At 41.7% G+C, this 27282-nt stretch overlaps 1 protein-coding gene across 1 annotated transcript; it reads left to right on the forward strand.

Moving 5' to 3' along the window:
* The first annotated feature begins 3199 nt into the window (after positions 1-3199).
* On the forward strand, positions 3200-27072 carry LOC124032258 (calcium-binding and coiled-coil domain-containing protein 1-like). Its single transcript, XM_046344516.1, has 15 exons — positions 3200-3353; positions 4835-4989; positions 5220-5322; positions 14545-14747; positions 15547-15759; positions 17615-17763; positions 18435-18504; positions 18680-18835; positions 19629-19883; positions 20215-20340; positions 20817-20912; positions 21229-21316; positions 21588-21859; positions 22999-23084; positions 24289-27072. Exons 2-15 carry the CDS (start codon positions 4858-4860, stop codon positions 24314-24316), a joined length of 1977 nt encoding a protein of 658 aa, XP_046200472.1. The 5' UTR covers positions 3200-3353; positions 4835-4857; the 3' UTR covers positions 24317-27072.
* Positions 27073-27282: the final 210 nt, after the last annotated feature.

Here is a 27282-nt window from a genome sequence, read left to right on the forward strand (position 1 = left end):
CCAGTAATTTATGATTTCTTGGCATAGTGTTTACCCAGCAATTTATGATTGCTTGGCATAGTGTTTACCCAGTAACTAATGATTGCTTGGCATAGTGTTTACCCAGTAATTAATGATTGCTTGGCATAGTGTTTACCCAGTAACTAATGATTGATTGGCATAGAGTCTACCCAGTAATTTATGATTGCTTGGCATAGTGTTTACCCAGTAACTAATGATTTCTTGGCATAGTGTTTACCCAGTAACTAATGATTGATTGGCATAGAGTCTACCCAGTAATTTATGATTTCTTGGCATAGTGTTTACCCAGTAATTTATGATTTCTTGGCATGGTGTTTACCCAGTAACTTATGATTGCTTGGCATAGTGTTTACCCAGTAACTTATGATTTATTGGCATAGTGTTTACCCAGTAACTAATGATTGATTGGCATAGAGTCTACCCAGTAATTTATGATTTCGTGGCATAGTGTTTACCTAGTAATTTATGATTGCTTGGCATAGTGTTTACCTAGTAATTTATGATTGCTTGGCATAGAGTTTACCCAGTAATTAATGATTGCTTGGCATAGTGTTTACCCAGTAATTTATGATTGCTTGGCATAGAGTTTACCCAGTAATTAATGATTGCTTGGCATAGAGTTTACCCAGTAATTTATGATTGCTTGGCATAGAGTTTACCCAGTAACTTATGATTGCTTGGCATAGTGTTTACCCAGTAACTTATGATTGCTTGGCATAGTGTTTACCCAGTAATTAATAATTGCTTGGCATAGTGTTTACCCAGTAATTTATGATTGCTTGGCATAGTGTTTACCCAGTAACTTATGATTTCTTGGCATAGTGTTTACCCAGTAACTAATGATTTCTTGGCATAATGTTTACCCAGTAACTAATGATTGATTGGCATAGAGTTTACCCAGTAACTTATGATTGATTGGCATAGTGTTTACCCAGTAATTTATGATTTCTTGGCATAGTGTTTACCCAGTAATTTATGATTGCTTGGCATAGAGTTTACCCAGTAATTAATGATTGCTTGGCATAGTGTTTACCCAGTAATTTATGATTGCTTGGCATAGAGTTTACCCAGTAATTTATGATTTATTGGCATAGTGTTTACCCAGTAATTTATGATTTCTTGGCATAGTGTTTACCCAGTAATTTATGATTTCTTGGCATAGTGTTTACCCAGTAATTTATGATTTCTTGGCATAGTGTTTACCCAGTAATTTATGATTTCTTGGCATAGTGTTTACCCAGTAATTTATGATTTCTTGGCATAGTGTTTACCCAGTAACTTATGATTGCTTGGCATAGTGTTTACCCAGTAATTAATGATTGCTTGGCATAGTGTTTACCCAGTAATTTATGATTGCTTGGCATAGAGTTTACCCAGTAATTAATGATTGCTTGGCATAGAGTTTACCCAGTAATTAATGATTGCTTGGCATAGTGTTTACCCAGTAATTAATGATTTCTTGGCATAGTGTTTACCCAGTAATTAATGATTGCTTGGCATAGTGTTTACCCAGTAATTTATGATTTCTTGGCATAGTGTTTACCCAGTAATTTATGATTTCTTGGCATAGTGTTTACCCAGTAATTTATGATTTCTTGGCATAGTGTTTACCCAGTAATTTATGATTTCTTGGCATAGTGTTTACCCAGTAACTTATGATTGCTTGGCATAGTGTTTACCCAGTAACTTATGATTGCTTGGCATAGTGTTTACCCAGTAACTTATGATTGCTTGGCATAGTGTTTGCCCAGTAACTTATGATTGCTTGGCATAGTGTTTACCCAGTAACTTATGATTGCTTGGCATAGTGTTTACCCAGTAACTAATGATTGCTTGGCATAGTGTTTACCCAGTAACTTATGATTGCTTGGCATAGTGTTTACCCAGTAACTAATGATTGCTTGGCATAGTGTTTACCCAGTAATTTATGATTGCTTGGCATAGTGTTTACCCAGTAACTTATGATTGCTTGGCATAGTGTTTACCCAGTAACTTATGATTGCTTGGCATAGTGTTTACCCAGTAACGTATGTGATCTCATGTACATGTAGTCTAATCCTTTTCACATTGTTTACCCAGTAACTAATATATATAGTCTAATCATTTTCTGTACAGTGAGTGTTTTGTCAAATTCTGTTCTCTATGCACTCACTACCTGGTTATATATTTTTTAAAACATCACAAAAATGTAAAACCTCGGTTGGAGCCTCAGTGTGAGCTGAATCAGGTGGAAGTGGTACTAGCTAAGTAAGCAGTGTGATGTCAGGGTCAACACGTCTGCCTAATACATCTCCCTTGACTACTCTGCATCCACATTTACACCCACACGTACATTGATGCTATAATGATTATTGATTAGATGTATTACTACCATTATACTGCTGCTCATTGATTATTGATTTTTCATTACCATTTGTATCCATTTATCCTGCTACTGGTGACTCTTACTTCTATTTACAGTATGTCTCCCCACTCCTAAAACCAAAGTTGTGTCCCTGGATAAGCATGATATGCTGTCAACACACTGCACACCAGGGATAGAGTGAGGGAGGCAGATACTCATTACTCTAGCACCTCTTCCCACATGGAGTGTTGTCAGGTAATATTACCTTGCCAACATCTCTCCTGTCATGTCTCTTCACCTGTCAATGCTGCCGTGCTCAAGTGTCATTCCGGAGTTAATGAAGACCTCTGCTTTTCCTGGAGATGGGCACGTAATTCATAGCCTATCATTTTACAGGACTAAATAAGACCATATTGGGAGCAGGCAGCTATGATGGACAGTATGCAATTATAGGAATTACACATTTGGTTGTTGCAAATACAGTGGATATGGTTGCTCTCATCAAAAACTACCCTTCATCCATTATTTCGCAATTCATATTAAACCCGATGAGTTGTTTTTCTCTGCACATCAATGACTTGCGGCTGGACCGTTTATTATAAGGCCATGGCATGACCAATGAGAGTGACCGTGTATTGCAATCGGCGAATAAAACATAATGAATCCTCAGCCATGGACGCTACAAGCATCAAATTACAGTAGAACGTTATGTATCTCTCAAGCGTCTCATCTGTGTTTGGGGGTTGTAGTTTTATTCTATAATCTCTAGCTTCACGTCTGTGCTTCAGTCAGTAATAAAGAACAGCAGTTCCCACAATACAGCAAACACACCACCACTCTGTGATGCATGTGTTTATGTTACTGTTCTATGTTAGTGGAACAGTTGAGCCAAAGAGACGCCGTTATTATGCATCTTTAAAATCGTTGTTTTCTGACATCGTTTTCTGATAGTGACGGCTCAATTGGATACCAAAAAGGCAAGAATAAGGTACGTCTCAGTAGAAGAAACTCTGTCGATCTGTATGTGCGTAGAGTTTTCCCTCTGCAGACAAATGAAAACTAACTTATTGTCTTATTTAGTGATGCTAACGCACAAGTATTTGTTGTGGGCGCACAAGTTTTCTTTTCTATTTCAGATTACGGTGAGATCGGTTAACGGGCCCGATGGTCCTGATTATTATTGCTTTTGCGCATAAAGACAGTTTATTATGTACGAACTAGTCTAGTGCAATGGCTCTCAACCTTTTTCGTTTACTGTAGAACCAACTGAATTTTGTTTTACCCGCAGTAGCCCTGAAGTACACCCTCATGTCCCTCATGTGCATTATTACCAGTAGGCCAATGATCTCACGAGGCTTCTCAAGTACCCCCTGTGGTTAGGCCAAGTACCCCCAGGGATCCTAGTGCCCCTATTTGGGAACCACTAGTCTAATGCGTACACTGCTGCTAGGCTACTGGGCCTTGTCTTGAACACTCATCTCCTGCGGTGTTATTTGCACACTCACACAGTTTAGAGGTATTTTTTGTTTTATCTTATATAGTAAAATAAGTATTTTTTTAATCACATATTGTATTATTTGTGGACTTTTGTTAATTTCTAACAAAATAAACATAACGCAAATGCTCTTGTCAGGTGGAATAATACAGGTTGTTTTGTTGCGCTTCTTCATGGGTTATACATGTCCTATACACGTGGTATTACCTAATACACATTCAAATCAGATGTCATTCGTTTTGTACACATATTTTGCAGATATTGCAGGTGTAGCGAAATGCTTAGCTCCAACAGTGCAGCAATACCTAACAATACAAAACAATACACACAAATCCAAAAATAAAAATAAATGATTTAAAAAATATAGAAATATTAGGGGGGTGTCAGGATTCTGGGGGATCAGGGTGCTGGGTTTGTCAGGGTGTAGGGGGTGTCAGCTATCTGGGGGATCAGGAGGCTAGGGTGGTTAGGGACTTGGGGTGTCAGAGGGCTGGGGGTGTCATGGGACTGAAGGGGGGGGGGGGGTAAGGGGGCTGGGGGTGTGAGGGGTCCTGGGGAGTCAGGATGTTGGGGGTGTCTTTCCCCCATGCCTTTACATGACCTCCATATGCTCATTGAAGAGATCCACTTACTTGAACAAACACTCCCAGAGTACACCTCTCTTTCTCTCAGCCATTTGTTTCACAGCAGTCACCTCTTACCTACTTCTCAATGTGCTCCACTGAACAGGTCCTTGAGTTCCAGACAAATATATACTGTATGTCAAATATTATAAATTATTTGAGGTGTGCTTAATTTAGCTTGACGATTTCACTTTTGTGACTACTCTATTGGTTCTGTCTTATCAAACATTTCAATCAAGTGCAGGTCAAGTATGTAAGTGTTTGACTCATTTATTACGTATTGTGAAATAAAAGGGATGCCTGACTGTATTTTTCCTCCCTCTACCATATATCCCCACATGTGTTCGCCAGTCTACCTGTGTTACTGTGTTGCCATGGAGAAGGCTTGGAGGGTGGAGTTTAGGAACGTGGGTAGTAGCTACTTCCCTCAGAGCCGCGTGGAGTGCCACTACAGTGTCAGCTCACAACATACCTGGGCCAGCCATGACTGGGTCGGACTCTTCAAGGTAAAGTTAACCTGATCAAGTTAACCTGATAACTAAAAGCCGAGTGTGAGGAGTGGCAGACTCTGTTGAGTGTAAATAAAGTGGAATGCAAAACAATTCTTGATGTATTAACAACCAGGATTGTTGTGTGTTTACGTGTGTGCCTCCCTGTCTATCCCCCTGTCCCCTTGTCGTCTCTCTCTGTCTCTCAATGTTGATCTCTCTCTCTCTTCTCTCTCCGCTGGGATCAGGTGGGATGGTCGTCAGTGAAGGACTACCACACCTTTGTCTGGGCCCTGGCGCCGGCAGGCTACCAGGAGGGCACAGATGTCAACTGCTGTGTCCATTTCCAGGGTACTGCTCTCTTTTCAAACCCTTCCTCTATTTCTGACAGTGTCAACATTTATACTCTGTTCAGAGACTATAGCATACATAAATCCAGTCATTTACAGGTTTGGGTATAAAGTAATGAAATAAAGATAGATATCCGCACTTAATAAAAGTGTGAGAGCGTTCAACAGTGTGTTGGTATAGATCTGTATTTCACAACATTCATACTCTGCCAAGGTTGTAAGGAAAAGCTCTAACTTTGAATTGATCTTTCAGTAAATTGAATTAGCCTGGTCGATGGTACTGTAGGCTCGTGACTGATATTTAAAGCAGAGAAAGGACTCAATAAGTTACATTGTGTTATAGAAAGGAGATGATCAGATTGTTTCCCTCTTTCCCTCTTCTTTTGATCTCTCTCTCTCTCTCTCTCTCTCTCTCTCTCTCTCTCTCTCTCTCTCTCTCTCTCTCTCTCTCTCTCTCTCTCTCTCTCTCTCTCTCTCTCTCTCTCTCTCTCTCTCTCTGTCTCTCTCTCTCTCTCTCTCTGTCTGTCTGTCTCTCTCTCTCTCTCTCTCTCTCTCTCTCTCTCTCTCTTTATCTTTCTCTCTCTCTCTTTCACCTTCTCTCTCTGTCCCTGTCTCTCTCTCTTTCTCTCTCTCTTTCTCTTTCTCTCTCTCTCTTTCACCTTCTCTCTCTGTCCCTGTCTCTCTCTCTTTCTCTCTCTCTTTCTCTTTCTCTCTCTCTCTTTCACATTCTCTCTCTGTCCCTGTCTCTCTCTCTTTCTCTCTCTCTTTCTCTTTCTCTCTCTCTTTCACCTTCTCTCTCTGTCTCTGTCTCTCTATCTCTCTCTCTCTCTCTCTCTCTCTCTCTCTCTCTCTCTCTCTCTCTCTCTCTCTCTCTCTCTCTCTCTCTCTTTCACCTTCTCTTCGCTTTCTTTCCCTGTTTGAATTGAAATAAGTCTTTGTCCGGCTCTGAGTCAATTCCTTTAAGAAGTAGGAGCTTGAATAATGAGGATGAGAGAGACAATGGTACAAAGACGAGACCAGACTGAATAACCAACCATACATTACATTACAGCAGTCAGAGGTGAATACAGACTGACACGTGTCCTCACAGTAGTTTACAGACTTTATGTTGTGACAAGTGTCCTCACAGTAGTTTACAGACTTTATGTTGTGACAAGTGTCCTCACAGTAGTTTACAGACTTTATGTTGTGACAAGTGTCCTCACAGTAGTTTACAGACTTTATGTTGTGACACCTCACAGTAGTTTACCTTTATGTTGTGACACAGTAGTTTACAGACTTTATGTTGTGACAAGTGTCCTCACAGTAGTTTACAGACTTTATGTTGTGACAAGTGTCCTCACAGTAGTTTACAGACTTTATGTTGTGACAAGTGTCCTCACAGTAGTTTACAGACTTTATGTTGTGACAAGTGTCCTCACAGTAGTTTACAGACTTTATGTTGTGACAAGTGTCCTCACAGTAGTTTACAGACTTTATGTTGTGACAAGTGTCCTCACAGTAGTTTACAGACTTTATGTTGTGACAAGTGTCCTCACAGTAGTTTACAGACTTTATGTTGTGACAAGTGTCCTCACAGTAGTTTACAGACTTTATGTTGTGACAAGTGTCCTCACAGTAGTTTACAGACTTTATGTTGTGACAAGTGTCCTCACAGTAGTTTACAGACTTTATGTTGTGACAAGTGTCCTCACAGTAGTTTACAGACTTTATGTTGTGACACGTGTCCTCACAGTAGTTTACAGACTTTAGTGTCCTCACAGTAGTTTACAGACTTTATGTTGTGACAAGTGTCCTCACAGTAGTTTACAGACTTTATGTTGTGACAAGTGTCCTCACAGTAGTTTACAGACTTTATGTTGTGACAAGTGTCCTCACAGTAGTTTACAGACTTTATGTTGTGACAAGTGTCCTCACAGTAGTTTACAGACTTTATGTTGTGACAAGTGTCCTCACAGTAGTTTACAGACTTTATGTTGTGACAAGTGTCCTCACAGTAGTTTACAGACTTTATGTTGTGACAAGTGTCCTCACAGTAGTTTACAGACTTTATGTTGTGACAAGTGTCCTCACAGTAGTTTACAGACTTTATGTTGTGACAAGTGTCCTCACAGTAGTTTACAGACTTTATGTTGTGACAAGTGTCCTCACAGTAGTTTACAGACTTTATGTTGTGACAAGTGTCCTCACAGTAGTTTACAGACTTTATGTTGTGACAAGTGTCCTCACAGTAGTTTACAGACTTTATGTTGTGACAAGTGTCCTCACAGTAGTTTACAGACTTTATGTTGTGACAAGTGTCCTCACAGTAGTTTACAGACTTTATGTTGTGACAAGTGTCCTCACAGTAGTTTACAGACTTTATGTTGTGACAAGTGTCCTCACAGTAGTTTACAGACTTTATGTTGTGACAAGTGTCCTCACAGTAGTTTACAGACTTTATGTTGTGACAAGTGTCCTCACAGTAGTTTACAGACTTTATGTTGTGACAAGTGTCCTCACAGTAGTTTACAGACTTTATGTTGTGACAAGTGTTTACCTCACAAGTAGTTTACAGACTTTATGTTGTGACAAGTGTCCTCACAGTAGTTTACAGACTTTATGTTGTGACAAGTGTCCTCACAGTAGTTTACAGACTTTATGTTGTGACAAGTGTCCTCACAGTAGTTTACAGACTTTATGTTGTGACAAGTGTTGTAGTTTACAGACTTTATGTTGTGACAAGTGTTTCACAGTAGTTTACAGACTTTATGTTGTGACAAGTGTCCTCACAGTAGTTTACAGACTTTATGTTGTGACAAGTGTCCTCACAGTAGTTTACAGACTTTATGTTGTGACAAGTGTCCTCACAGTAGTTTACAGACTTTATGTTGTGACAAGTGTCCTCACAGTAGTTTACAGACTTTATGTTGTGACAAGTGTCCTCACAGTAGTTTACAGACTTTATGTTGTGACAAGTGTTCACAGTAGTTTACAGACTTTATGTTGTGACAAGTGTCCTCACAGTAGTTTACAGACTTTATGTTGTGACAAGTGTCCTCACAGTAGTTTACAGACTTTATGTTGTGACAAGTGTCCTCACAGTAGTTTACAGACTTTATGTTGTGACAAGTGTCCTCACAGTAGTTTACAGACTTTATGTTGTGACAAGTGTCCTCACAGTAGTTTACAGACTTTATGTTGTGACAAGTGTCCTCACAGTAGTTTACAGACTTTATGTTGTGACAAGTGTCCTCACAGTAGTTTACAGACTTTATGTTGTGACAAGTGTCCTCACAGTAGTTTACAGACTTTATGTTGTGACAAGTGTCCTCACAGTAGTTTACAGACTTTATGTTGTGACAAGTGTCCTTTATGTTGTGACAAGTGTCAGTAGTTTACAGACTTTATGTTGTGACAAGTGTCCTCACAGTAGTTTACAGACTTTATGTTGTGACAAGTGTCCTCACAGTAGTTTACAGACTTTATGTTGTGACAAGTGTCCTCACATGTTGTGACAGTTTACAGACTTTATGTTGTGACAAGTGTCCTCACAGTAGTTTACAGACTTTATGTTGTGACAAGTGTCCAGTAGTTTACACAGTACAGTTTTACAGACTTTATGTTGTGACAAGTGTCCTCACAGTAGTTTACAGACTTTATGTTGTGACAAGTGTCCTCACAGTAGTTTACAGACAAGTTTAGTTTACAGACTTTATGTTGACAAGTGTCCTCACAGTAGTTTACAGACTTTATGTTGTGACAAGTGTCCTCACAGTAGTTTACAGACTTTATGTTGTGACAAGTGTCCTCACAGTAGTTTACAGACTTTATGTTGTGACAAGTGTCCTCACAGTAGTTTACAGACTTTATGTTGTGACAAGTGTCCTCACAGTAGTTTACAGACTTTACGTTGTGACAAGTGTCCTCACAGTAGTTTACAGACTTTATGTTGTGACAAGTGTCCTCACAGTAGTTTACAGACTTTATGTCGTGACAAATGTTTTCACAGTAGTTTACAGACTTTATGTTGTGACAAGTGCTTTCACAGTAGTTTACATATTTTATGTTGTGACAAGTGCTTTCACAGTAGTTTACAGACTTTATGTTGTGACAAGTGTCCTCACAGTAGTTTACAGACTTTATGTTGTGACAAGTGTCCTCACAGTAGTTTACAGACTTTATGTTGTGACAAGTGTCCTCACAGTAGTTTACAGACTTTATGTTGTGACAAGTGTCCTCACAGTAGTTTTTACAGACTTTTTACAGACTTTATGTTGTGACAAGTGTCCTCACAGTAGTTTACAGACTTTATGTTGTGACAAGTGTCCTCACAGTAGTTTACAGACTTTATGTTGTGACAAGTGTCCTCACAGTAGTTTACAGACTTTATGTTGTGACAAGTGTCCTCACAGTAGTTTACAGACTTTATGTTGTGACAAGTGTCCTCACAGTAGTTTACAGACTTTATGTTGTGACAAGTGTCCTCACAGTAGTTTACAGACTTTATGTTGTGACAAGTGTCCTCACAGTAGTTTACAGACTTTATGTTGTGACAAGTGTCCTCACAGTAGTTTACAGACTTTATGTTGTGACAAGTGTCCTCACAGTAGTTTACAGACTTTATGTTGTGACAAGTGTCCTCACAGTAGTTTACAGACTTTATGTTGTGACAAGTGTCCTCACAGTAGTTTACAGACTTTATGTTGTGACAAGTGTCCTCACAGTAGTTTACAGACTTTATGTTGTGACAAGTGTCCTCACAGTAGTTTACAGACTTTATTTATGTTGTGACAAGTGTCCTCACAGTAGTTTACAGACTTTATGTTGTGACAAGTGTCCTCACAGTAGTTTACAGACTTTATGTTGTGACAAGTGTCCTCACAGTAGTTTACAGACTTTATGTTGTGACAAGTGTCCTCACAGTAGTTTACAGACTTTATGTTGTGACAAGTGTCCTCACAGTAGTTTACAGACTTTATGTCGTGACAAATGTTTTCACAGTAGTTTACAGACTTTATGTTGTGACAAGTGCTTTCACAGTAGTTTACATATTTTATGTTGTGACAAGTGCTTTCACAGTAGTTTACAGACTTTATGTTGTGACATGTGTCCTCACAGTAGTTTACAGACTTTATGTTGTGACAAGTGCTTTCACAGTAGTTTACAGACTTTATACTGTGACAAGTGTCCTTACAGTAGTTTACAGACTTTATGTTGTGACAAGTGTCCTCACAGTAGTTTACAGACTTTATGTTGTGACAAGTGTCCTCACAGTAGTTTACAGACTTTATGTTGTGACAAGTGTCCTCACAGTAGTTTACAGACTTTATGTTGTGACAAGTGCCCTCACAGTAGTTTACATACTTTATGTTGTGACAAGTGTCCTCACAGTAGTTTACAGACTTTATGTTGTGACAAGTGTCCTCACAGTAGTTTACAGACGTTATGTTGTGACAAGTGTCCTCACAGTAGTTTACAGACTTTATGTTGTGACAAGTGCCCTCACAGTAGTTTACATACTTTATGTTGTGACAAGTGTCCTCACAGTAGTTTACAGACTTTATGTTGTGACAAGTGTCCTCACAGTAGTTTACAGACTTTATGTTGTGACAAGTGTCCTCACAGTAGTTTACAGACTTTATGTTGTGACAAGTGTCCTCACAGTAGTTTACAGACTTTATACTGTGACAAGTGTCTTCACAGTAGTTTACAGACTTTATGTTGTGACAAGTGTCTTCACAGTAGTTTACAGACTTTATACTGTGACAAGTGTCTTCACAGTAGTTTACAGACTTTATACTGTGACAAGTGTCTTCACAGTAATTTACAGACTTTATGTTGTGACAAGTGTTTTCACAGTAGTTTACAGACTTTATGTTGTGATAAGTGTCCTCACAGTAGTTTACAGACTTTATGTTGTGACAAGTGTCCTCACAGTAGTTTACAGACTTTATGTTGTGACAAGTGTCCTCACAGTAGTTTACAGACTTTATGTTGTGACAAGTGTCCTCACAGTAGTTTACATACTTTATGTTGTGACAAGTGTCCTCACAGTAGTTTACAGACTTTATGTTGTGACAAGTGTCCTCACAGTAGTTTACAGACTTTATGTTGTGACAAGTGTCCTCACAGTAGTTTACAGACTTTGTGTTGTGACAAGTGTCCTCACAGTAGTTTACAGACTTTATGTTGTGACAAGTGTCCTCACAGTAGTTTACAGACTTTATGTTGTGACAAATGTAGCTTCCTTCTGTGATCTGTAATGGTTTGCAAGCCCTGCCCCCCCACTTTTCCTGTTTAATGGTTTGTCGGAGGTCATAATGGGATTTCTTGTGTGCTTCCGGGTTAGTCCCGCTCCTTGAAAGTTGCAGCTCTAGCCCTTAGCTCAGTGTGGATGTTGGCTGTAATCCATGGGCATACTAATGTAAAAGGGCAGGCCAAGCAGATTACCTAATTTCATTCCGGTTTGCTTTGTGAAGCATAAACTAAATAAACACGGAATACGTCGATACACACCGAAAGACGGGACTCCACAGATCATGAGGATGTCTTATTTGTCTGCCAGTGACCTACCGTTATTGATCACCAACCCCGAGAGTCAAAATGTTTATTTAACACAACGTTTTCACCAAAAAGCAAACATCTTACAAGGTAAGCTTCCATTTGGTCTGTGTTTGAGCTATAGATACATGGGGAGGTACATGGGGAGGTATGAAATACATGGGGAGGATACATGGGGAGGTATGAAATACATGGGGAGGATACATGGGGAGGTATGAAGTACATGGAGAGGATACATGGGGAGGTATGAAATACATGGGGAGGATACATGGGGAGGTATGAAATACATGGGGAGGATACATGGTGAGGTATGAAATACATGGGGAGATACATGGGGAGGATACATGGGGAGGTATGAAATACATGGGGAGGATACATGGGGAGGTATGAAATACATGGGGAGGTATGAAATACATGGGGAATGGGGAGGTATGAAATACATGGGGAGGTATGAAATACATGGGGAGGATACATGGGGAGGTATGAAATACATGGGGAGGATACATGGGGAGGTATGAAATACATGGGGAGGATACATGGGGAGGTATGAAATACATGGGGAGGTATGAAATACATGGGGAGGATACATGGGGAGGTATGAAATACATGGGGAGGGTACATGGGGAGGTATGAAATACATGGGGAGGTATGAAATACATGGGGAGGTATGAAATACATGGGGAGGATACATGGGGAGGTATGAAATACATGGGGAGGTATGAAATACATGGGGAGGATACATGGGGAGGTATGAAATACATGGGGAGGTACATGGGGAGGTATGAAATACATGGGGAGGATACATGGGGAGGTATGAAATACATGGGGAGGATACATGGGGAGGTATGAAGTACATGGAGAGGATACATGGGGAGGTATGAAATACATGGGGAGGATACACGGGGAGGTATGAAATACATGGGGAGGATACATGGTGAGGTATGAAATACATGGGGAGATACATGGGGAGGATACATGGGGAGGTATGAAATACATGGGGAGGATACATGGGGAGGTATGAAATACATGGGGAGGTATGAAATACATGGGGAATGGGGAGGTATGAAATACATGGGGAGGGGAGGATATGAAATACATGGGGAGGATACATGGGGAGGTATGAAATACATGGGGAGGATACATGGGGAGGTATGAAATACATGGGGAGGTACATGGGGAGGTATGAAATACATGGGGAGGTATAAATACATGGGGAGGATACATGGGGAGGTATGAAATACATGGGGAGGTATGAAATACATGGGGAGGTATGAAATACATGGGGGAGGATACATGGGGAGGTATGAAATACATACATGGGGGAGGTATGAAATACATGGGGAGGTATGAAATACATGGGGAGGATACATGGGGAGGTATGAAATACATGGGGAGGTATGAAATACATGGGGAGGATACATGGGGAGGTATGAAATACATGGGGAGGGTACATGGGGAGGTATGAAATACATGGGGAGGTATGGAATACATGGGGAGGTATGAAATACATGGGGAGGATACATGGGGAGGTATGAAATACATGGGGAGGTATGAAATACATGGGGAGGATACATGGGGAGGTATGAAATACATGGGGAGGTATGATATACATGGGGAGGATACATGGGGAGGTATGAAATACATGGGGAGGTATGAAATACATGGGGAGGATACATGGGGAGGATACATGGGGAGGTATGAAATACATGGGGAGGATTCATGGGGAGGTATGAAATACATGGGGAGGATACATGGGGAGGTATGAAATACATGGGGAGGATACATGGGGAGGTATGAAATGAAACCTTTAGGTTGGAAGGAACAAATCTAATCTATTGCCAATGCTATCTGATGATGTATGACTTAATGGAAACATTGAATGTCCACAGAGTGACTATGTCTTTGCACATGAAAAATATGATGAAACGCTTGGATATCCCCTGTATGTCCCCAGACACCACCACAATGTTTGAGAGAGGTTGGTGTTGTAGGAATTCTGTTTTTATACTGAACAATAACTTTTAGGTTTATCCAGTATGCAATTACCACATTCGGACACTTTGGAGAGGTTGAAAGGAAACTTGAATGTACCCTGGATACTTCATAACACCACCACAATGTTTGAGTAAGGTTGATATGGTAGAAATGGTGTTTTCATACTGAACAAATAGCGTTTGTGGATTGCACTTGGAAACGGACACTTGGAAACATCCCGTGAACACACCGGACACTACTTACTAAAACATTTGCCCATTTCCAGTTCTGAGGTCTATCAATCCCATTTTTTTCCTGATATTGTTCACATGTTGTGGAAGCCATCTGATGTGTTTCCAGCTCTGGGCATCAATAATTCACTCATAGCTTGTTAATGAAAGATTACAAAAAAAAGAAAAATACATATTATTATTTTGTGTGTGATTGATCTTGTGTATTCTGAACTATGTTACTCCTATCTATCTTCTGATCATTTCCTCATAATCTCCCAGATGTCTTCTTTCCAAATATACCAAGTTTTGGCATGTCAGAATCATGTAATTACACATGAATAGCAGTTACTTTTGGGTATGTCTATTTAGGCGTAAATCTACATTTTGCCATTACATCTAAGAGGATAAGCATGTAGACATCTAGTTAAATATTCCACTGACCATTTCCCTTTACCCCTCCCTCCCTCTTGCAGCCTCCTACCTGCCCAAGCTAAGTTCCCAACAGTACCAGTTTGTGTACGTGGATGGAAAGGGAGAGGTGTGCTCTGCCAGCCCCCAGTTTACCTTCAGTGCCCCCAAGCCTCTGGAAGACCTGGTCACCCTGGAGGAAGGAGCTCACGGAGAGGAGGGAGGGACTGACATGCTGCTGGTTGTACCCAGGGCTGAGCTACTGCAGGTGAGCAGAGAGGAGGAGGGGGGGTGTAGTTAAGGAGGAGGGGGATCAAAATGCTGCTCGTCGTAGCTAGTGCTGAGCTACTGCAGGTGGGCAGAGAGGAAGTCTGAGCAGGGGGAGAGGGAGGGACTGACATGCTGCTGGTTGTACCCAGGGCTGAGCTACTGCAGGTGGGCAGAGAGGAAGTCTGAGCAGGGGGAGAGGGAGGGACTGACATGCTGCTGGTTGTACCCAGGGCTGAGCTACTGCAGGTGGGCAGAGAGGAAGTCTGAGCAGGGGGAGAGGGAGGGACTGACATGCTGCTGGTTGTACCCAGGGCTGAGCTACTGCAGGTGGGCAGAGAGGACGTCTGAGCAGGGGGAGAGGGAGGGACTGACATGCTGCTGGTTGTACCCAGGGCTGAGCTACTGCAGGTGGGCAGAGAGGAAGTCTGAGCAGGGGGGAGAGGGAGGGACTGACATGCTGCTGGTTGTACCCAGGGCTGAGCTACTGCAGGTGGGCAGAGAGGAAGTCTGAGCAGGGGGGAGAGGGAGGGACTGACATGCTGCTGGTTGTACCCAGGGCTGAACTACTGAAGGTGGGCAGAGAGGAAGTCTGAGCAGGGGGGAGAGGGAGGACAGTAAAGGGAAGTACATATTTCCATCTTTCACTTAAAGAGAGAGTGAATGAAATTGGATATGAATGAAAGTGGATAAAATGTATAAACAGAGGTGGTAATCAATACACTGTTCCAAAGAGATGGAGATGGAGATTGATCATGTTTTAGGGGGACTCATTTTCTCTCTTTCTCTCTGTCGATCAGAGTCGCCTGCAAGAGTGTCTGCGTGAGAGGGCCGAATTGATCCATGCGCGGGAGGGGGCAGAAAGGATGAAGCAGAGAGAGAAGGAGAAGTACGGGAAGGCGAGAGAGGCTTGGGACAGAGGACGTGAGCAGCTGCAGAGGAACATCTCTGAGCTGAAGGAAGAGCTGCAAGAGAGCAGAGACAGGATGGAAGAGATGGAGAGGAGGCAGGAGGTAATGTAACATTACAAGACAGGGTTAATGTCCATGCCAAGGTTGTTTGATTATGTCCAAGTAGCCCCAGTGTCTGTGTAAAATGTGATTTGACGTAGATAGACAAGATCACAAACCCCAGATGTAAATGATCTTGTAATGTTAAATGCCAAAACAGCAGGAGTACATTTGCAGGTCTAATGTGCATTTCCATCTACAAGGAGGCTCAGGATACCATACTTTATAGAATATATACAGTTAAAGTAGGAAGTTTACATACACCTTAGCCAAATACATTTAAACTCAGTTTTTCACAATTCCTGACATTTATAATCCTAGTAAAAAATTCCCTGTCTTAGTTAGGTCAGTTAGGATCACCACTTTATTTTAAGAATGTGAAATGTCAGAATAATAGTAGAGAGAATTATTTATTTCAGCTTTTATTTCATTCATCACATTCCCAGTGGGTCAGAAGTTTACATAAACTCAATTAGTATTTGTTAGCATTGCCTTTAAATTGTTTAACTTGGGTCAAACGTTTTGGGTAGCCTTCCACAAGCTTCCCACAATAAGTCTGTTGAATTTTGACCCCTTCCTCCTGACAGAGATGGTGTAACTGAGTCAGGTTTGTAGGCCTCCTTGCTCGCACATGATTTTTCAGTTCTGCCCACACATTTTCTATAGGATTGAGGTCAGGGCTTTGTGATGGCCACTCCAATACTGTTTACTTTGTTGTCCTTAAGCCATTTTGCCACAACTTTGGAAGTATGCTTGGGGTCATTGTCCATTTGGAAGACCCATTTGCGACCAAGCTTTAACTACCTGACTGATGTCTTGAGATGTTGCTTCAATATAGCCACATAATTTTCCTCCCTCGTGATGCCATCTATTTTGTGAAGTGCACCAGTCCCTCCTGCAGCAAAGCAACATGTTGCTGCCACCCACGTACCTCACGGTTGGGATGGTGTTCTTCGGCTTGCAAGCATCCCCTTTTTCTCTTGTTCAGTTGCTAACCGTAGTCTGGCTTTTTTATGGCGGTTTTGGAGCAGTGGCTTTTTCCTTGCTGAGTGGCCTTTCAGGTTGTGTTGATATAGGACTTGTTTTACTGTGGATATAGATGCTTTTGTACCTGTTTCCTCCAGCATCTTTACAAGGTCCTTTGCTGTTGTTCTGGGATTGATTAGCAGTTTTCGCACCAAAATACGTTCATCTCTAGGAGACAGAATGCGTCTCCTTCCTGAGCAGTATGACGGCTGCGTGGTCCCATGGTGTTTATACTTGCATACTATTGTTTGTACAGATAAATGTGGTACCTTCAGGCGTTTGGATATTGTTCCCAAGGATGAACCAGACTTGTGGAGGTCTACAATTTTTTTTCTGAGGTCTTGGCTAATTTCTTTTGATTTTCCCATGATGTCAAGCAAAAAGGCACTGAGTTTGAAGGTAGGCCTTGGAATACAACCAAAGGTACACCTCCAATTGACTCAAATGATGTCAATTAGCCTATCAGAAGCTTCTAAAGCCATGACATAATTTTCTGAAATTTTCCAAGCTGTTTAAAAAGGCACAGTCAACTTAGTGTATGTAAACTTCTGACCCACTGGAATTGAGATACAGTGAATTATAAGTGAAATAATTTGTCTGTGAACAATTGTTGGAAAAATGACTTGTGTCATGCTCAAAGTAGATGCCCTAACCAACTTGCCAAAACTATAGAAATTTGTGGAGTTGTTGAAAAACAAGTTTTAATGACTCCAACCGAAGTGTATGTAAACTTACGACTTCAACTGTAGATTTTATACATCTCTTTCTTTCTTGCTCTTTCTCTCTCTCCCTTTGTCTCTCCCTCCTGTCATCTCTCTCTCCCCCATTACAGCAGGTGGAGGCGTCAGAGGAGGCCTTGGCTCAGGAGAAGAGTTCCATACTGGCCAAGAAAGCAGCCAACAAACAGCGAATCAGAGAGCTGGAGGATGACATTAAAGCGCTAACTCTGAAAGCTGTGGAACGAGAGACTGAGCTGGAGAGGTCAGAGACTTTCTCGATCTCCCTCAACGTAAATCTTAATCCTTCTTTTGATCTTTCTCTATCTCCCTCAACCTCAATCTTCATTTTGATCTTTCTCTATCTCCCTCAACCTCAATCTTCATTTTGATCTTTCTCTATCTCCCTCAACCTCAATCTCAATCCTTCTTTTGATCTTTCTCTATCTCCATCAACCTCAATCTCAATCCTTCTTTTGATCTTTCTCTATCTCCCTCAACCTCAATCTTAATCCTTCTTTTGATCTTTGTCTCTCTCTCTCTCTCTCTCTCTCTCTCTCTCTCTCTCTCTCTCTCTCTCTCTCTCTCTCTCTCTCTCTCTCTCTCTCACTCTCTCTCTCTCTTTCTCTCTCTCTCTCTCTCTCTCTCTCTCTCTCTCTCTCTCTCTCTCTCTCTCTCTCTCTCTCTCTCTCTCTCTCTCTCTCTCTCTCTCTCTCTCTCTCTCTCTCTCTCTCTCTCTCTCAAGCCAGTGAAATAGATAATAAACAAAAGTGAAATAAACAAAAAAAGAGTACGTTAAACATTACACTCACAAAAGTTAGACATTTTCTCTTTCTCTCTCTTTCCTCGTCTCCCTCAATCTCTTATATTTTTATCTGTGTGCTTATTATTCTTAAACTATTCTCTGGTTAACGCTAACTCTGTCTCTGTGTGTAGGATGACGGAGAGGGACAAAAAGCAAGCAGTTCAAATGATGAAGGATGAGAAAGAGAGGAAAGTTCTGCAGGTACTATGACTTGGATTTATTTAGTGCTTTTCTAAGTGTTTTTCACTACCAACGTGTAGTGTCTTACCTGGGTGAAGTATAGCAGCCATTTTGTGCCCAAACAATAACCACACATCATGTCTGATCCCAAACTCCTCTTCCTCCTCTTCTTCCTCTCCCCCTGTGTCTTCCTCAGCTCAAGCTGGAGCAGACTGAGGGGGAACTGCGGAGCCTGTCTGCTGAGTTCCAGGGTCTGAGGAGCTCCCTGGCCCAGAGAGACACACATGCCCTGCAGCTACGGGATACCATCACCACCCTCACACACAGACTCAACATGGCACAGAGGAAAGAGGTGAGCCTGGCACCACCCTTACACACCATCACCACCCTCACACACAGACTCAACATGGCACAGAGGAAAGAGGTGAGCCTGGCACCACCCTTACACACCATCACCACCCTCACACACAGACTCAACATGGCATAGAGGAAAGAGGTGAGCCTGGCACCACCCGTACACACCATCACCACCCTCACACACAGACTCAACATGGCACAGAGGAGAGGTGAGCCTGGCACCACCCTTACACACCATCACCACCCTCACACACAGACTCAACATGGCACAGAGGAAAGAGGTGAGCCTGGCACCACCCTTACACACCATCACCACCCTCACACACAGACTCAACATGGCACAGAGGAAAGAGGTGAGCCTGGCACCACCCTTACACACCATCACCACCCTCACACACAGGCTGAATACAGCACAGAGCAAACAGGCGAGACTGGCACCACCCAGAGAGGGATAAGTCCAGTTACTAAGAGGATGTAAGGGATTGGGAGGGGAAAGAACAGAAGACAATGCAACAGGAACATGGCAGTACACATGGCTGTCCCTTGTCCTTACCAGTCATCTAATACAAACACTGCTGTTGAGTTTATTTTAACCAACATTGCAAACTTTGCTGGTTAGAAGAATAGGGATGGGAAGTTGGATAGGGAGTGGTGAGGGTGATTAAAGACAATGCAACAGGAAAGTACCCAATGTCCCATGGCCTCACCAGTCATCTAACAAAACCATGTTATTGTTGTTGAACTGTCATGGCATCCCACTCTCACCCTCCTCTCATCTTTCCTATCAGGCGGAGATCGAGGCCTCCCTGGCTGAGGTGTGGGGCCTGCGGGAGCGTCAGGGGGCCAGCGAGCGTGGTGCTGAGGGCCTGAAGGAAGAGCTGTGTGCTCTGGTGGCCCAGAGGGACCAGGGCCAGGCAGAGCTGCACCAGGCCAGGCTCCAGGCGGCCCAGCTCACGCTGCAGCTAGCTGACGCCAACCTGACTCTGAGGGAGGGCAGAGCACACTGGTCCCAGGAGAGACAGAGCCTGCAGCATACCACTTCGGTAGGACACACCACCGCAGACAGTAATAATCATATGAATTGGATTACTCAAGTAGTCATTTACCTGGAATGCAAGTAGCAGAATGTCTTAGCAGCAAAATAACAGATCAACATTATTTTGACTGTGTGGTAGTCTAGCAGCAGGTAGCCTTGTGGTTAAAAGTGTTGGGCCAGCTACCGAAACGTCGCTGGTTCGAATTACTACTAGGTGAAAAATCTGTCGATGTGCCCTTGAGCAAGGCACTTACACCCTAGTTGGTCCTGTAAGTCGCTCTGGATAAGAGCATCTGCTAAATGACTAAATGTTAACGGTATGTTTCCCACCATGGCAGAAGGACAGAGAGCGTCTGGAGAAGCTGAATGGAGAGATGCAGCGGATTGAGGAGAAGCTTCAGGAGGAGAGGATGGAGAGAGAGAAGGTGGAAGTGGAGCTGGGAAGAGAGAAGGACTGTAACCGGGTAAAGAGCAACACCTACTCTACCACATGGAAATCAACATTTACAGATATGACTAGATACACCAACAAACTTGGAAATCAAAATCAACTCTCTATACACACCAGTGGAGGCTGCTGAGGGGAGGACGGCTCATAATACTGGCCGAAATTTAGTAAATGGAATGATATCAAACACATGAAACACCTAAAAACGTGTTTGATACCATTCCATTGACTCCATTCCGGACATTATTGTGAGCTATCCTCCCATCAGCAGCCTCCACTGATACTGAAATGTGTCCTCTATAGTACTTGCAGCTCCAAGATTGTGGGTTTGATTCCGATAAAATAATTTATTTTGGGTTATATTTCTGTCAACATGCTGAAACCTTCAAACTGGAAAAAGTAGTCTCTTTGATTACTTATGATGTGCTGTGCTGCTGATCAGGCTGTGTATAGCAGTATATGACTCCTGTTATTGATGACTTCCCCTTGCAGGTGCAGCTGAGTGAGACACGCAGGGAGCTCCAGGAGCTGAAGGCCAGTCTGAGGGTGGCCCAGAAGGAGAAGGAAGAGCTGCTGCTGGAGAAACAGGCAGGACCCCTTCTCTACACCTGTCCAACACTTCAACCACCATTTCCCTTTCCCACTGTCCACATACATTCACATTTCTGAATCAACTGCTATCCCCTACCCACTACTCCAGACGCTCTCTGTCCTTCTGCCATGGGGAGGGAGACACGCACCCACACACATGCACGCACGCACACACACGCACTTACACGCACACACACACACAGAGAGATAATAATTCCTATGTGTCTAGAGGTGTAGAGGCTAGGGGTTATGTTGGGATAACAGTTGTGTGTGTAGATGAGTGTCTGACAGGTCTCTGCTCTCCTCAGTACAGGACCTGATGGAGTACATGCGTCAGGTGGAACAGAGGATGGAGGCTGTGGCAGACGCCAAGTGGAGCGCTGCAGTGTTCGCCCCCACCAGTGAGCGGACACACCCACACTAAAACATTGTGGACCCGCCTAACACTGAGCTGTATGTACAGCACTACAGCAGTGCTCATTTGATCTGTGGGCTGTCACAACAAGAGATTCTATTTCTACACCAAATAGAATCTGAGATTAATTCAACCTATCATGAGGTAGATACGGAGACTAGAGCCAGGAGTTTTTCCCCTCCAGGGAGAACTCCTGACCCTTGCCATGCTCTGTTGATCACTTAACACTGTTGTTTTCCACTCTGTGTGTCTGACAGGTCTCCCTGACAGTTCTCTGTCTGACTCTGAGGATGAAAACCCTGAGGCCCTGCAGCCCCCTCGCCAGCCCTCTCTGTCCTCCCGCCCTCTGGCCCATTACAGCCTGTGTGACCCCCAGGCCCAGCCTGACTCCCTGCTCCCCTCCACCCCCCCTTCCTCCCCCAGGGATATGTCACGGCCCCTCTCCCGAGGGGGCGTAGTCATCAGCCAGCCCGCCCCCCTTTCGTTGCCAAGGCAATCAGGAGATACCCTGACACACAGCTCTGATTCGGTAAGATATGGTATCAGATGCTCTTACACGCGCACACATACACAAACACACACACACACTCATTCTGGGCTCATATCCTGTACAAATAGCCTGGCTGTTTCCTTAGGCTTATAGCCTGGTGATAACATGACTTATCTTCTTTTGACTGTGACTCATTTGGTTTAGTTGTTATCATGTGAAGGTAATTAGGCCTGCCTGTGCACTATTGCATTATTGTACTATTACACTATTATGGCTTATTACACTATTGTGGCTTATTATACTATTATATACTATATACTATTATACTATTATGGCTTATTACACTATTATAGCTTATTACATTGACTTATTGCACTATTATGGCCTATTGCACTAAAGCTTATTACACTATTATGGCTTATTACACTATTGTGGCTTATTACACTATTATGACTTATTACACTATTGTGGTTTATTACACGACTATGGCTTATTACACTATTATGTCTTATTACACTATAATGACTTATTACACTATTATGACTTATTACACTATAATGACTTATTACACTATAATGACTTATTACACTATAATGACTTATTACACTATTATGGTTTATTACACTATTATGGCTTATTACACTATTATGGCTTATTACACTATAATGACTTATTACACTATTATGGCTTATTACACTATAATGACTTATTATACTATTATGGCTTATTACACTATAATGACTTATTACACTATTATGGTTTATTACACTATTATGGCTTATTACACTATTATGGCTTATTACACTATAATGACTTATTACACTATTATGGTTTATTACACTATTATGGTTTATTACACTATAATGACTTATTACACTATTATGGTTTATTACACTATAATGACTTATTACACTATAATGACTTATTACACTATTATGGCTTATTACACTATTATTGTTTATTACACTATTATGGCTTATTGCCGGACATGTATATGATTATTACATGTGTGCCTCGCTGCTCTCTCTCTATGTGTGTGTGTGTGTATTTGTGTGTGTGTGTGTGTGTGTGTGTGCGTGTGTGTGTGTGTGTGTGTGTGTGTGTGTGTGTGTGTGTGTGTGTGTGTGTGTGTGTGTGTGTGTGTGTGTGTGTGTGTGTGTGTGTGTGTGTGTGTGCAGGAGGAGGAGGGTGACACAGCCCTATGTGGAGGACACAGCTCTGGAGACGAGACAGCTCTGCTGCTGCCTGAGACCACTGTCCTCAGGTAACACACACACACAGTCCTGTCATTCTCCCCCCCACACACAGTCCTGTCATTCTCCCCCCCCCACACAGTCCTGTCATTCTCCCCCCACACACAGTCCTGTCATTCTCCCCCCCCACACACACACAGTCCTGTCATTCTCATCACACACACACACCCACTGTACTGTCATTCTACACACACACACACACACACACACACACACACACACACACACACACACACACACACACACACACACACACACACACACACACACACACACACACACACACACACACACACACACACACACAGTCCTGTCATTCTCTCCCCCACACACAGTCCTGTCACCCCCCCACACACACACACACACACACACAGTCCTGTCATTCTCATCACACACACACACCCACTGTACTGTCATTCTCCACACACACACACACACACACACACACACACACACACACACACACACACACACACACACACACACACACACACACACACACACACACACACACACACACACACACACACACACACACACACACACACCCACTGTCATTCTCATCACACACACACACTGTACTGTCATTCTCCACACACACACACACACACACACACACACACACACACACACACACACACACACACACACACACACACACACACACACACACACACACACACACACACACACACACACACACACACACACTGTCATTCTCCACACACACACACAGACACACACACACACAGGGATGGTATTTACGACGATAGGCTGAGGATGGCTCGCAGAGATGGAAGTTTTCAATATCAGGTCGTAAAAGAAGTTGAATGAGGGTGAGGAGGAGGAGGAGAAAGAGATGGTGTAAGACAGTGTAAGGCACAGTGAGTGACACAAGGAGGGAGTGAGGGAGGGGATAAGGGAGAACAAGGGGACAGATTCGTTGACAGCAGGCTGTAGCAATGATTTGTCTACAGGCTAGTACCGCAGTCACGGGCCAATTTTCAGCATCATTAAAGCACTCTCCCACCCTTTCCCTCTATATTTCTCCCTCCCTCCATCTCTCACCTCTTTCTTTTCATATTACATTCCTTTTCTACAGTTCTGCTGTGCCTTGACTCCACTACACATTTAGCAATTGTGACGATAAAGATAAAGATTTGATTGATTGATTGTTCACCACCTTTCCTTTCTTGGTTGTTCCCTTTCATCCAGTGACCTGGCTGATACCTCTCAGTGGTAGAATGGCGATGCAGGATCAGATCTACACCAGCACTGGCTGTTTGGCCATTCAGCACACAAGCACACACACTACAACTCACCTCTACTCTTGACAAACTATGTTCATATGCAATTTGCTTTTACATTTTATATGAACTCTTTCTTTGACGTATGACTATAAGGCTGTTGTGTTGCCCCCATTATACTCAACCTGGTGTTAAGAACGACATAATACCTGTCCTAATCGCTGAAATCGTAGTTACGACCTGACATAGGACTGTTATAAAGCGTAAAACATTTGACATTTTAAAGGGTTAATTCGATTTGAAATAGTAATGTTTTATAACAGGGTTATTTCAGTTGCAGGAGGAGTTGATGTTGTGAGCTTTATGGATTGTGTCACTTTATGAGACATCATGACAGGTCACTAATTAACATAAGTCAGTTATTGAAGGCTCCCTCTCTGATTTCAGTCGAGCCAGAAAGAAATACTGTATAATTGTTTCAACGTTTCGTCTCCTAGAAAAGAACGATGAAAAACATTGCATTTATTTGTTACAGTATATTCATAGTAGTCTGGTTGAGTCAGTCTGGTTGATTAGGCTGCATTCACAGTTCTCTCCATTTCAAATCTAAAAGTTGCTTTTAACTTTTCTGTCTGCGCAGCAAACTTTTACCTCTTCAGAATACTGTCATTATAGTTATTGATACACACTACAACTATATTAGAAGAATCATTGTAAAGTACTGACACATAACATGATTTTCCTCATATTCAAACCTAAGATTTTATATTATAAGCACTTTCTGTTCTTCATTATTATTTGATTCTTGCTTTATTAATGCTGTCCTAGTGCTAGTTGAGAGGATAATTACAGACAGAGAAGCATCTGAAATGGGGAAAACGGTTGGGGGAAGTTTGGTTATAGAGAGATTAATCAAGACGAATGGTAGAGCAGAATGGTAGTTAGAGTGGTCGGAGTGACATTTTAATGTTCTCTCATGTTTTTATTAATCTCATAATATATTCTATCCTCATCTACATAAAGCTATTGCTCCTGCAGGCTGGTAGCTGTAGAGTCCCTGCAATAAGAGCATACATCATACCACATTTTAACCTTAAATCAGTGTTTGGTTTTAAAGCTAAATCAATGTATTTGTTATAGAAGAAATATTTCTAGATGATCAGTTTTATTAGACTAGACGTACTGTACATGGTTATGCTTAAAGCTCTGCTTTAGAGTGATGCAGTTCTACATTTGTGCCTAAATAACAAATTGAGAAATTAATTGTCTCTTCTTCAGCCAAGCATCATCAGTCTGGCAAACAAGACTTGTAAACTAAGGAATCTCATGATAACATAATGTAATTTATAGATACAGATGTTACAAGACTTGTAAACTAAGGAATCTCATGATAACAAAATGTAATTTATAGATACAGATGTTACAAGACTTGTAAACTAAGGAATCTCATGATAACATAATGTAATTTATAGATACAGATGTTACAAGACTTTATGGAAGGTTTGCCGGGAAAATATTATTAGTACTGGTTTAATAACACTATATTTTTCATGATTTTCAACCAATACTCAACTTTAGTTATATCGTAATGAAGTTATGTTCTGGTTTAGTTTAAGGTAATGACATTTGATAAGAAGACACTTTTTGCTTGGTATATTTGTAATTTGCTCTATTTGCACCTGTTTCTTTGCAGTAAGAGATGTTTTGGGGGCTACATTGCTATTTTATTTTTACACTTGCATACTCCTTATTAATCCAGTCTGTTATTATCATAATCATTGCCATAGTGTTTTGTTTACTCTTTTCTTTGTCTTTCTCTGATTTTCTTTCTAAAAGTAAATGTAACCTCTCACAACTATCTGATAAGGTTTGACATGTTAGTCCAAAGGGTTGAGATATTGATTCTACTGTATAGGACATCACTGTGTTCCTTCACACAGAGGTGTAGCTGTAGTGAAAGTGTGACATCTGTCACATATACAGTGGCTTCAGAAAGTATTCATACCCCTTGACTTATTCCACATTTTGTTGTGTTACAGTCTGGATTTAAAATGGATTAAATATATGTTTTCTCTCAACCATTTACACACAATATGCCATAACGAAAAAGTGAAACAATGCTTTTCTTTGCACATTTATTAAAAATAAAATACAGAAATGCACTGTAATTCAACTGTGATGGGACATCATTGATAATTGAAGGCTGTGCTTCAGAGGGTTTTGGAGTACCCCTCTTTGTCTCTACACCCTTTCAGCTCTACCTCTAGTGTAATCTAGTACTACATCTCTATTAGCTACTGTGGGTGGGTGAATTTGACATCCTGGTATGTGCTCCCAAAGTTGTGTATCCTTTTTGTTGACGTCATTATAGATTTCTGTGGGAGTTCTATTCTGTGGGAGTTCTATTCTGTGGGAGTTCTATTCTGTGGGAGTTCTATTCTTTGGGAGTTCTATTCTGTGGGAGTTCTATTCTGTGGGAGTTCTGGGAGTTCTATTCTGTGGGAGTTCTATTCTGTGGGAGTTCTATTCTTTGTCTACTGTGAGCTACATGAGTGTATGCAGTAACTTCCTTCCAGGATACCTACCTACTCTCATTGCTATACGGCTCCAGTGGTTTGCTGGTGTGTATGATGTTTTGTTTGTGGAGGTCATCTTACCTATTTAAAAAATGTATATTCTTTGGTATTTATATATAGGGTCATTAAGCGTGTGGATTCGTTTCTGTAATAATCATTTAAAAAACAGATCTGTATCAATTGTGTCTAATGTGCCTGTTTTTTTTTTTGATGGAAGAGAAATATTCAAACATTTTGGGTTGCTTCCTTCAGGGTATGACATTTCTGATACTCATTTGCTAATCATGTCTCATCTTCTCTTCTGAATATCTATCTCTATCTCCTCACTCTCTCTTCCATTCTCTCACTCCCTCTCTTCTCTGACCTCAGACGACATTCTGTGTTCT

This window comes from Oncorhynchus gorbuscha, linkage group LG03, assembly GCF_021184085.1.
Source record: "Oncorhynchus gorbuscha isolate QuinsamMale2020 ecotype Even-year linkage group LG03, OgorEven_v1.0, whole genome shotgun sequence".
Taxonomy (NCBI): domain Eukaryota; kingdom Metazoa; phylum Chordata; class Actinopteri; order Salmoniformes; family Salmonidae; genus Oncorhynchus; species Oncorhynchus gorbuscha.